General features: G+C 38.2%; 1 protein-coding gene across 2 annotated transcripts; it reads left to right on the top strand.

The window, feature by feature from the left end:
* Positions 1 to 2,523: 2,523 nt before the first annotated feature.
* On the top strand, positions 2,524 to 5,976 carry LOC130738542 (protein FAR1-RELATED SEQUENCE 5-like). Of its 2 annotated transcripts, none has more exons than XM_057590563.1 (4): positions 2,524 to 2,798; positions 3,113 to 3,161; positions 3,285 to 5,542; positions 5,631 to 5,976. In XM_057590563.1, exons 2-3 carry the CDS (start codon positions 3,122 to 3,124, stop codon positions 5,030 to 5,032), a joined length of 1,788 nt encoding a protein of 595 aa, XP_057446546.1. In that variant the 5' UTR covers positions 2,524 to 2,798; positions 3,113 to 3,121; the 3' UTR covers positions 5,033 to 5,542; positions 5,631 to 5,976. The 2 variants fall into 2 exon arrangements, with proteins under 2 accessions (XP_057446546.1, XP_057446545.1); XM_057590562.1 differs by having other exon boundaries at positions 3,285 to 5,550; positions 5,631 to 5,975.
* The last annotated feature ends 6,776 nt before the right edge of the window (positions 5,977 to 12,752 follow it).

The following is a 12,752-nucleotide window of genomic DNA, read 5'->3' as shown; positions in this document are numbered from 1 at the left end:
CTTATATACATTGTAGAAAATATCTATATCTAAGCCTGGTTAATTATGCAACAGTCTCATTGTTTTTCAATTTTTCTTAATGATAGGACCCCATGCATTCTTATTTTTGTGGCTTCGGCAATAAGAATAAGCTGTTTCCTTTTCTTTTCTTTCCATTACGAATTGTTTTGATTCATTCACATCTCATTTTCACTATCTTTCTCTTCTTATCTCTCACTTCTCTTCTTAACACCATCTTTTTCTTTCTTCTTTGAATTTTGATAATACAAATCTTTAAAAAATTAAGGGTTGAGAGCAGCTTCAGTGTGGGTGGAGACTAGCTAGGGAGATTTTTGGACCTAAAATATCAAACATCTTAAAAACAGTAGACTCAGCTTCTTCTTTTATTGTATTGTTTTCATGTGAGTTGAGATCTTATCATGAGATGAAAAGCACAAGTCTCATTGATATGGATGAATGAAGAAAGAAGCTAATCATGAAATGAAAAGCACAAGTCTAAAAGCTTATCAAATTTACAGTTCGTGCTCTATTTTTTGGTGTAAGTACAATGAACTCAGCCACCATGTCTTTTTGTGTATCAATTACAATTTTCACTTCTCTCAGCATCCAGGACCTTATGAAGTTGCTAGGCTACTTTCTGTAGAAGAAAGAAAGAAAATCAGACTTATTCTTTATCATTAATACCACCGTAGAAATGAATATGTGAATCAAAGCCAGGTAGAGCTTAAAAGATTTTTAAATGCTAGTTTTTTTGAGCTGGGAATAAAAGATTTTTAAATCATATGCACACACAGAGGGTTATAGAAAGATCAAGAAATAATTGAGTGAAAACATGATAATAAAGATAATTTTATAAGGGTATGATGATCTTTATTTTCTCTTAAATATTTGTAGGTTTCAAAAAAGGAGCAACTTAAGGTTCAAACCACAACAGAGGGTTCATCACAAATGGAGGAAGGCCTGTGGGGTTAAGAATATATCTATATATATGTCTGGTTGTTTATGCAACAGTCTCTCCGTTTTTTCAATTTTTCTTTATGATAGGACCCCATTCTTGTTTTTGTAGTTAAAGTGATCCCACATTGAATGAATGATACCATTTAAATCAAGTGAAGTCAAGAAAGGAAATTTACAGGAAATTACAGAAAATTGTTTACCTCTGTCACTGTCATCATACTTGTTCTCCTCTCTTCACACGCTTTAATTTTTACTTATTGACATGTGCATTATTTTATTTTAAGATTGATTTCATCAGATATCAAAAAAGTATTATAAGCAGGGGCGGACCCACTCAGAGGCCAGTGTGGCAGTGGCCACACCGGTTTTTATTTTTTATTTTTTTTTTAAATTTATATGTTAAAAAAAAAGAAAAATTATTTGTTTTCTATCACCACCACTCACGCACGCACGCTTCTTCTCTGTTCTCTCACGCCTCCGCCTCTCTCTCGGTCGATTCACGGCTGCACGACGGCGGCGCACGCCTCTGGATCTCTTGACTCTCGTTTGTGCCTCTCGCCCTCTCTACTCCTGCTCTCCAACGAACCAACAACGAAGCTCCTGCCTCAGACCCTCAGTGCTCAGTGTGACAGTGCCTCTCCCTCTCAACTGATTGAAGCTCTCACTCACTCAAAGTCAAAACTCAAAAGGTAATGCTCTCAGTCACTCGAAGCTCTCACTCTCAGTCACTCAAAGGGTTTGGGACTTTGGATTCTTGTTCTAGGGTTTGAGGAAATTGAAATTGATATGTGGAAACTGAAATTGATATGTGGAAAAGGGTTTTCTGAATTCTTGTTCTAGGGTTTGAGGAAATTGAAATTGATATGTGGAAACTGAAATTGATATGTGGAAAAGGGTTTTTTGAATTCTTATTCTAGGGTTTAAGGAAATTGAAATTGATATGTGGAAACTGAAATTAATAGACGATTTTCATTGTAAACTCTTCTATTTTCATGAGAAACTTTCTCTCATGGTTTTATCTATAATATTTCTCTTTTAGTCTATAATTGCTTTTATATTTAGCCTCACTGATATTTAAAGTCTGGATCCGCCCCTGATTATAAGTCATGATGAGAACAAAGCAAGCAGACATAATTGTGTCAAAAAAGAAGTTTAGAACCTAAACATAAGCGTACAAAAATGTAAACGAAGGTGATGCTTGGAATTATAGAGCTACAAGACCGGTCACTTAAAATATGTATAAAGAAAATATCTATAACAGTCTGTCTCTCCTTGTTTTTCAACTTTTCTTTATGATTGGACCCCCATGTTTTTCAACTTTTCTTTATGATTGAACCTCATGTTTGCTTTTGTGGTGGAAGTGGTCCATGGAAATGAATTCTACCATGAATGATCAAACAAAAGAAATTAAATCAGGTAAATGTAAAAGTCAAGAAATGCATGCCACAAAGGCCCACCATTGAATCTCAAAATGATAGTACATTAGCAGCGTGAAAGATGGAGAGCCACAAACTATAACAATATATATAGCAATATAGAATAAAGACTTGAAGGACTTGGGCAGGTAGCACTTTGGTCCATCGATGGACCACTGCTTTTGACCGGTTTTTTCAGGTCTCTGGGTTCCTGCCAGTACTTTGCTTATTTGCACATAAGGACTTCGGTTAACCTACAATCGGGTACAGATCCTAAGGGAAACCCAAGGAAAAACCCTAATTAGAATCCCCCACACCCTAAAATTCAGATCTATCCTCTGTCCTCTATCTTCTCCCTTGAGGGACCGTGACCACCATTGTGTCGCAGCTTGTAAAATTTGTTCATCCCCGTCTGTGACGAAACAGGTTAGCCCATACTGTGTTAAGAATTTGTCCTCTGTCTTCTCCCTTGTTTGTTCACTTTGTTAAGATTTTTTGGGTGCGTTTGGTTTTTTAGAAAAACCCTGGTTTAGGTACCTTCGGTTGGTCGGGTTTTGGGTGAAAAATGACTTAGTTGAGTTTCGTTCTGTGAATCTGGGTCATAAAAGATTTAGTAATGTGTTGAGTTGTCAATTTCCTGGGTTTATGTTTGAACGATTTACTTTGTTGTTGGTGGTGGAGCAAATTTCGTGGCTTTTGTGTGAGTTTGTTTGTGGAACTAATTTGTTTAAACCTTTCAGGTTGAAGGGATGGAAGACTTAGAAATTCCAAATTGCTGTTCAGATGAAGGTACAATTTTGCTATGATCTTGAACTGTAATCTGAATTTGTAATTACTCTGACATGAACCATTTGACCCGTTAAGATAGGTATGTATTTGAGATTCTGAGTTGGTGTTGTTACTTTTATATAGGTTCTTCATCAAATGGGGAAGGAAAAAATGTTGCCGGAGATCTATCATCTACCACACCTACCTTGTCTGAATCAATTGGTGAGGAAGAAGCGGGTTATGCTTTCAATAGTATGGATGATGCTGCAAACATTGTGTGGGATAGTATTAATGAGACTAACTTCAAGAAGTACCATTTTTTGAATCGGCAAGTTGTATTTGAGTTCTACAACTTGTATGCTAGGATAAAGGGATTCTCAATACGGAAGAGCAAGGTGGTGAGAAACAAGCATGGGGAAATTGTGAGGCAAGACTTAGTGTGTCACAAGGAAGGCTTTCGTGAAGAGAAAAATCGAATGAGGGCCAATCGGAAGCGGGAAACAAAGGTAGAGACAAGGTGCGGGTGCTGTGCAAAATTGAGGGTTCGTTTGGATGTGGAAAGTGGTAGGTGGCATGTGGTATTATTTGGAGATGATCACAACCATGCAATGTTAGAGGGGAAGCAATCATCAATGTTACCAGCTCATCGGCAGATGAAAGATGGTGATATAGTGGGAATGAACAGCATGCGAAAAGCTGGTATTAGCACAACTGAGATATACAATTTATTTGCTGATCAATCCGGGGGTTTTGATAAAAACAATTTTCAAAAGGTAGATATGCTTAATCAAATGACGAAGCAGAAACAGAAGAAGCAGTGTGATGCCAAAGCTGTTCTAGTGTACCTTAAGGGTCTTGCTTCTGGTGATCCGGGGATGTATTGGTCACACCTTGTTGATGAACAAGGCAATTTAAAACAATTGTTTTGGGCTGATGGGATTAGCAGAATGGATTTTCAGGTTTTTGGTGAAGTTTTGGCATTTGATGCAACGTACCGGAAGAATAAGTACGGGTGTCCCATTGTTGTGCTAGTTGGAGTTAACCATCATTGTCAGACTATTGTATTTGGCACGGCAGTTTTAACTAATGAGAAGGAGGAAAGCTATGTGTGGTTACTAGAACAATTTTTGGCAGCAATGAAAGGTAAAGTACCAAGTGCGGTAATCACCGATGGAGATCCTGCGATGCGGAATGCTATTAGTCGAATACTACCCAAAGCTCATCACCGTTTATGTGCTTGGCACCTTTTACAAAATGCGCAAAGAAATATTGGGGACCCAAATTTTGTGAAAGGTTTTAAAAGGTGTATGTTGGGAAACTATACAGTTGCGCACTTCAATAAAAAATGGCTTGAATTGGTTACTGAACACAACCTTGAAGACAATGCATGGGTGCAAAGCATGTATGAGAAGAGGCACATGTGGGCCACTGGGATGATGCGAGGAAAGTTCTTTGCCGGGTTTAGAACTACCTCACGGTGTGAAGGTATGCATTCCCAAATTGGTAGGATTGTGCGTTCTGGAAGTAGCTTGCTTGAGTTTGTCCAGTATTTTGAGCGTTTTGTGGATTATATGAGATGGAGAGAGGTTGATGCGGACTACAAATCAGTGGTAGGAGACGCTGTCCCGCAAACCAATGTTAGAGCATTGGAAATTTGTGCTGCAAATGTGTATACAAGGTCTGTATTCTTAAAATTCCGTCCTTGGCTTAGTAGGGGCAGTGTAATGAAAGTTGCTTCAATAAAGGAGACATCATCGTGCATCATATACTCTTGTACAAGTATTGTAAGCCAACAAAGCTGTGGCATGTGGCGCATGATGACCATTTGTCCACCTTTAGATGTTCTTGTCAGAGAATGGAGACCTTTGGGGTACCTTGTGATCATATCATAGGTCTGTTGGTGCATCTGGACATTGATGTCATTCCAGAAAGCTTAATATTGCAAAGATGGTGTAAAGCATCAAAGGAAGGTATGAAAGATAACTCAGAGTCTGCCTTCAAATTCTGGGAGTCAACAATGTTGGCTAGGCTTGGTTCATTGGTAATGAGAAGCAGAGAAATGTTTAACCTTGGGTGTGAATCTATGGAGGACTACCTGGATACTGTTGACGTCATGGCGAAGCATGTTACAAAACTAAAAGAAAAGAAGGCTGCCGCTGTATCCAATGCTTGTGCTAATAATGTTGACACCGGCAATAAGGAGTTTGATAATATTAAAAATCCTACTGCAGTTAGGAGCAAGGGATGTGGCGGTTCACAAACTGGGAACAAGACAGGCAAAAGAAAGTGCAGTATTTGTAAGAATGAAGGTCACAACAAGATAACATGCCCCCAGAACAAAAGGGCAAAAGTTGCAGCATGTGGTGAACCTTCTAATGTGGGTCATGATGATGATGGAGCAGGTGATTAGGTACAAAATCTGGTTTAATGCTTACAACGTTGACACATTCAAAATTTGTTGTGCTTATTTTAATGAAGTTCTTTTTTCAGGCTGCAGGTTGGGGGAATGGATGTGTTTGAATGAAGGATGATAGTAAATGGCATTTAGATATTAGAGTCACTTCTTTTAATTAAGTTATATTTTCAGGCTACATTTGTAAGGTAGGATAACTATTTGTAATGTTGTTTCATGTTTGAATGAAGGTTGGACAACTATTTGATAACTGTGTGTGTAACTTAATTATGTTTGAGTGTCCAATTTTAGTGGGAATCCAGATTCCTTCTTTTGTGAAGCTGTTTCATGTGTGAATGATAACTGTGTGTGTAACTGAAGAGAGAAAGATTTGAATTGGCTTAAATGTGTGAAACAGCTCTGTAGGGAAAATTGAAGAGCTTACTTATAGAATTGCACTAGACTTTTTATCCACCAAAGTGGGTGCAAGTCACTTCATTTTTCTTCATCAATTTTATTTCATTATCTTCGATTCTTAGTGCAAGATGGCCTAACTAAGCTGTAGAAAATATGGAACACAGAGCATATCAAGCAGATATGTGATATCTTCTTTCAAAATTGGAATAGGATATATGTTAATTAATCATCAATACATTAACATGTACATCGGAATAATTTCCATAAGAGGAAATCATTAACTAGAAGGAAATATAGTCCGCTCAAGGACCCTCATCAAGAAAAACACGACATTTTGACACTTGACATGCAAGCACTTATTAGGGTCTTTAACTTCTCAATTAGCACATTAAAATACATAAAATCATGTTTGCACCAATGCAAAATCAAGAATATCCTAAACGGACAAACTGGCCTTGAGTGCATGAAAACTTTTGAGAAAGCCTATTACCCTGCTTTCCACAACCACGAAGAACTTGAAGTGGTAGGACAAGAACATCAGAGTTAATAAATATGTGGAAGAAGAAATGCATGAATAGGAAAAAGTGGAGGGTGAATTACAATGCTTATCTGCCAATGCACGTAATTGGTGCAACAAAAAATCAAATCTAAGCTCATTATCACAATGCTCAACCAAGTAACTTAAAAAAAAAATGTCGCTGGATAGGCTTTGAGGCACCAACGTACATTATCACAATGCTCATAGCACAATCGGAATTATAATTACAATGCCAAGATGATCCTCTTGTATTAAGACATACATTAATAAGAAGTGAACATGTTCTTAGGACCCAAACATCATGGTTACAATCCAAACATTAAGACAGACATTGAAAATACTTAAGACCCAACGTCTAGGTTTCTAAACCAGAATTTGACTACCTAACTGCCTGCCCACTTGCTTACCTATATTACAACAAAATTTTGAATACCACAGTCAATGCTGAACCTGATCCATAGTCTATATAAACTTGTAGTGGTACTCAACAAAAAACACAAGGTAAGACATCCATTCACTACTCATGCGGACTACTCATAACACATTTGATGCTCCCAGAAATTTTCAGCTTTTGCAACCACCATGTCCAAGGGTTCATTGTGCGGCCCATATAAAAGTTTCATGGCAGCTTTCATTCTAATTAGTTTATCCTCAACCTGCATTTGAAATTTACCCAATTAGTGTTGCCCAATGAAGGTCAATTGAAAGAGCAGTTGTTGTTAAAAGGTCACCCGAGGTAGGAGATTGGACATGAAGACATCATCCATCTGAAGCCACTCCAATGTGCAAATAGCTGATTGTTGAGTGCAAAAACAATTTGGAAACATACAAGTTTGTTTATCACAACCTTGGAAAATATGTGCAAGCATTACTCAGTTTGGGGAGGTAATCACCTGCTTGTGTTGTTCTCACTAGAAATTGCTTGTTGAATCTCCCATGTCCCCAGCTCATAGTTGCCTTCAAGATAGTTGTGAGGGTAGTATGATGAGAACATCATACGACCAATGACTTTGCCCTATAAAAAAACCGTTTAACGTAAATGACCATGAAACATCGAAATCGAATGTCTATTATGCTTTAATAAGGTAACTTGATACACACAATAGCCCTTATGGATTTCTTCCTAGTTGTGGTTAGTTGTGAATCAAGGTCATCATCAACCAAGTAAACTACTGTCTCATCCATGGATGCAACCATCAAGTACCAACTTCCATTATCTTCCATAACCGGCACATAAATCTGATGAAACCGACATGGTTAGTACACATGTTAATATCCCGCAATGTATCCGCCATATATTTAGTAAACTAATAAGAGTAACATTACATATTTCAGCGTTTCAAAAGGAGCCATCCATTTAGTTGCAAATTCAGGCAGAAGATCCTCTGCCATCTTCCCCTTTAATACAGCGTCCTGAAAGTGAAAGTTTAGTCAAGACGGGCATGGTTGGGCAGAGTTAATAACATAAACATACAAAGAACAATTATATACCGCAAAGGAGGGGGGCATTATCCAGGCTGGCTGACATTCGGTATTATGTTGATTCCATGTCAGCTTCATGGCCATGTACTCGAAAATCTGATGTATATCCAACGCAGCTAATTCTTAACCACACATAGGAAAAGACAACTAATATAACGGGGTCCATTAATGTCACTGCTCTTACCTTCTTCTGAACAACGTGTTCAGGGCAGAGACTTAGAAAGTCTTCTCTTGTCCCAATTGTAGACCCTATCTTTAGCAACTCCTCACTGCATTACAACAAATTGTAGTCAGTTAAAACATTTGCATAGGGGAAAATTACTACAATTGAAATAACATTACCTTGGGTTACCATGCAGCTGAAAGACATAGGCGCATAAATGGAGTTCTGGAATTGTCAGCAACATCTCTACAGTTGGACTAAACTTGGTATCCATTGCCTAGCCAAGAAGAAAGCATCATTATAAATAATATTTAGTGTATACCAACATTTTTGATAATTCTACAAACAATCAGTTTTGGTTCGTCTGCCACAGAAATTGTTAACCTTGGGTAATACGTGGCCAATTTTCCTTGACGATTTCTTCTTGTCTAGTGATATATATGACCTAGGAATCTTTCTAGGTCTGGAAGCTGGACTTCCACGAGTTCCCACTTGTTTCCCTTTGTCCTGCAATATGATTTTAACATATCAATGCATTTCATTTGTAATGGAGAGGGGTATTGCTTTAATGGACAGAAGTCACGAACCTTTGTCTTGTCTTTTGCGGGCATATTTGGGGACCCACTTGGATTAGTAGGTGATTCAATGATTGTGCAATCATCAGGGTCTGAGTCAGAAACATCAAAGTCAACCTCCAAGCTTTTGAACAAATGCTTTCCCCTTGATATGTTAATTCCTTTGGACTTGCTCTTGTTGATTCTTTTCTTGGCTGACAAGGTTACAGCTTTGTCACCTCCCTTGTTAATGTTCACTTCCTTACCGGATGATGGCTTCATATTAGGCTTATCATCATCGGATACAGTCAGGTCAATAGACATGTCTAGCCTTTTTTTGACCTCATCTAAGGTTTTTGGATCCTTGTGCAGCACTTTGGATGTATATTGTCTGGGAGGAAGTGTCCCAGATGGTGTTTCGGCGTCAAATACAGCAGCACTTGCATGTTGTGAACAGCTGCCCTGAAAGATATTCGGTGAAGCCTTCGGCTCTGCTGCCTTCTTCTCAGCCAAGGTAGAAATTTGTTCAGCCATACTATGTAGGAGTTTGGTGTGATTTGAAATCTCCTCATCAATTTTCCCCACATGCCTGTTCATGGCCTGCATCCAACACGCAGTTATGAACAATCGGTGGTATTCAAGTAACATATACATATGGATATTTGCTCACCTTCATGTAACCAATGAGGCTATTAAGGGCCTTCAGCAGTGTGAATAATCCCTCAAGGAAATCGCGCCTGCCTATTTGATCAAGCTGGCACATAAGGGCAAAAACCAGTAAATGAGATATTAAACTTGTTAAACTAAAAAGTGTTACATAGTGAAAACAACTTCAAATCCATAACTAAATAGCAAGGTGCCACCAAAAACCAGGTTTACAAGTCTTAAAAGCCACACAAAGTGCACAAATCTTCAACTCCATAAATAAGCACCATTAAATAAAAATATTTCCAAGTGTACTAAAAAGTGTTACAAAGTCAAAATCACTTAAATTTGTTCATAGTATAAAAAATCTTCAGATCGTGAGTATTTTAATAGTCTAAAAAGTGTTACTTAGTATCAACTTCAAAATCACTTCAATATTTTCGTAGTCTAAAAAGTGTTACAAAGTCTAAAAAATCTTCAGATCCAGATCTATAACAATATGTTCATGTGTTAAAGTACTATTTCTCACAAAGTCAAAATCACTTTCAGATCCAGATCTATATAACAATATTTGCAAGTGTTCAAAAGTGGGGGACCTCGAAAGTGTTACCATTTCGCTTTTTTCCAAAAAGGAGGACCCTTAGCAGAAACTAGAAAACAAAAAAAGAAAGGCTGGTACCATGTTTCTGAGACCATTCATTTCAGCCTCAGTCTCGGCCTCAATTTGCTCGTCAGTTTCTGTCCCTTGGTTCCTTTGTTCATCTTCATGACCATCAACATCCATCTCATCCATAGTTGTTTGTTTCTGACCTCTGAAAATAAGGTGGGAATTTCTTACCAATGAGGGTTCAAGAAGCAAAATAAATACAACAAAACGAATGTAGACAAGCTACTGACTACAGACCTAGACATGATGAACACGAATGGAGCACAACAAGCTTCTGGAATGGTTCTCCAAAACTCAGTTTTGAAATGGAAATGCTTATCCAAAAACCAGTCCTAGAACCTAAGATGTGGATACTGATATCTAGGGTCTCCAACTTAAGATCTTAAAGGAGATAAAATCTTCATTTGCTGCTGTGATGCGTCAGTCTATGATATGACCCTAACATTTTTTGTCACACTTTGTATGCACACATAGACATTATAATTAAGGAATTTAAATCGATACTTTGTGTACAAAATTAGGAAAATACAACACAAGAGTCAGTCAAACCCAGTCAGCAAATAAAGCAACAATGTATGACCATGCAAGTATGGCTGAGAATTTGAACGCACGAAAACAATTAAATTGCAAAGCATTACAGGTCTAAAGGTCTGGGTGTCTATTACACATGCCTTCTTGCATAAAAAACAAAGTGACATACTACCATTCAAAAGTTACAGTCATATAGCATGCATCGGATTGTTCACTTCAAGCATAGTGCAACATACTCCTTAAGTCCAGATTTTGTTGCTTGAGGCTTGAGTTTTCCATGACCAGATCAAAGTTCTCCACCTCTAGACACTGGATTCGTTCATTCTTCTCCTGGACCTTATGCATGTTGTAGTCTACAATAGCTAAGTTATGGGATTTCTCCAACCTCTTTAACCATTGTAATGAAACATGTTCCATTGCTAGATCTGCTGATGTTGCATGAGGGCCAACTTCTACAGGTGTATCTTGGATTTTTGGGGACCGTATGTAACACATATAACTGTGCTGGGGTGAGCCATTCAGAATTTTCAATGGATATGGATAATACTCGGGTGTGTCCATCCCCAAAACCTTACAAGCTTCTATTAACCAGTTTTTCATGCTAAACTTGAGGACAACTTGATCACCTTTCAAGCACTGTGACATACCATGCTGAGGTTCAGACTTCCCTTCATCATCTGACCAAAAAAAATATAGGTCAGAGAGTCTAGCTAATGAAACCCTTGCATATATGTTAAAATTAAATGAATGGAGGATGATGATGATGATACGTAACTGAAACTGCACTTTGTTTGCATTGGGGAATATGACCTTCTACACAGTTGAGACAGGTTGGGTGGGTAAGCAGTGCTGCTCTCTCCATGAAAATCATGTGTGTGTTGGGTAGGTCCTTCCTGGCTCTGGAGCGGGGTTTCAAATTCTTCTGAGAGTGCAAAGAATGCATCTAGTGCTTGTTTTGCTTCGTGGAAGGTTGGATACCTTTCATGCTTATTGTTCTTGAATTTATGCACTTGTGCATTGCAGTCATCCCAGGTAGTGTAAATCCCAGGATTTCTGCCCCGGAAAACCACATAAAATTTGTTGCTCGTACCAGACATCAAATTGTAAAGAGTTTACATGCGTGAAGTATGAAAAATTTGTAAAGAAGTTAAAAGGGGTGAAGTAGGAAAAATATGCGGTGTTAGCCAAGAAAGAGAACGTCCTTATATTAAAAAGTGAAATAAATGGACCCACCCACCTCTTTATGCTCAGAAATAATGGTAGCTAAGAAAATATTCAACCTTCACGTGGTTTGTACTGCATGCTGCCAGGGAATCTGTTCTTTTACAAAGAGCACAGTGAATGGTCTCTATCAGTCAGTTTCGGTCACGTTCCTTCCCTTAGAAGCCAGCCGAATACATTGGGGACATTGGGTTCCATGAAATAGGGTTCGAATTAGGGTCAAATATGGAGCCAGTCGAATCAACAAGTGGCGGTGGCCTGTTCAAAATAAAGTAATTGGATAACAAATATTATTATTTTAATTGAGTACAATAAAAAGATAAAAAAAATATGGGTCAAATAAAAAATAAAGGTTGAAACTAATATTTTCTTTCCTTTTCTTTTTATTTATCTGAAAAAATATTAAGCTGAAAAAATAAAAAGCTGAAAAAAAATTAATGTTGAAACAATTCTAAATCGTAGACTAATGTCGAGGAGATTCTAAATCTTCATTACGACGGTGGTTATTGAAGGGGACTAGCGTTTAGAGGACGAGGAGGTACCAAAAAGCACTTAAGCGGGTCAGCCGTTGAGGAGATAAGTAGACTAATGTCGAAGAGATTCTAAATCTTCATTACGACGGTGGTTATTGAAGGGGACTAGCGTTTAGAGGACGAGGAGGTGTGTAAAAGCACTTAAGCGGGTCAGCCGTTGAGGAGATAAGTAGACTAATGTCGAAGAGATTCTAAATCTTCATTACGACGGTGGTTATTGAAGGGGACTAGCGTTTAGAGGACGAGGAGGTGCGTAAAAGCACTTAAGCGGGTCAGCCGTTGAGGAGATAAGTATACTAATGTCGAAGAGATTCTAAATCTTCATTACGACGGTGGTTATTGAAGGGGACTAGCGTTTAGAGGACGAGGAGGTGCGTAAAAGCACTTAAGCGGGTCAGCCGTTGAGGAGATAAGTATACTAATGTCGAAGAGATTCTAAATCTTCATTACGACGGTGGTCATTGAAGGG

Source organism: Lotus japonicus, chromosome 2 (assembly GCF_012489685.1).
Source record: "Lotus japonicus ecotype B-129 chromosome 2, LjGifu_v1.2".
Classification (NCBI taxonomy): Eukaryota; Viridiplantae; Streptophyta; class Magnoliopsida; order Fabales; family Fabaceae; genus Lotus; species Lotus japonicus.
Note: the sequence above shows the minus strand (reverse complement) of the source record. Positions and strands in the feature narration are given on the sequence as shown.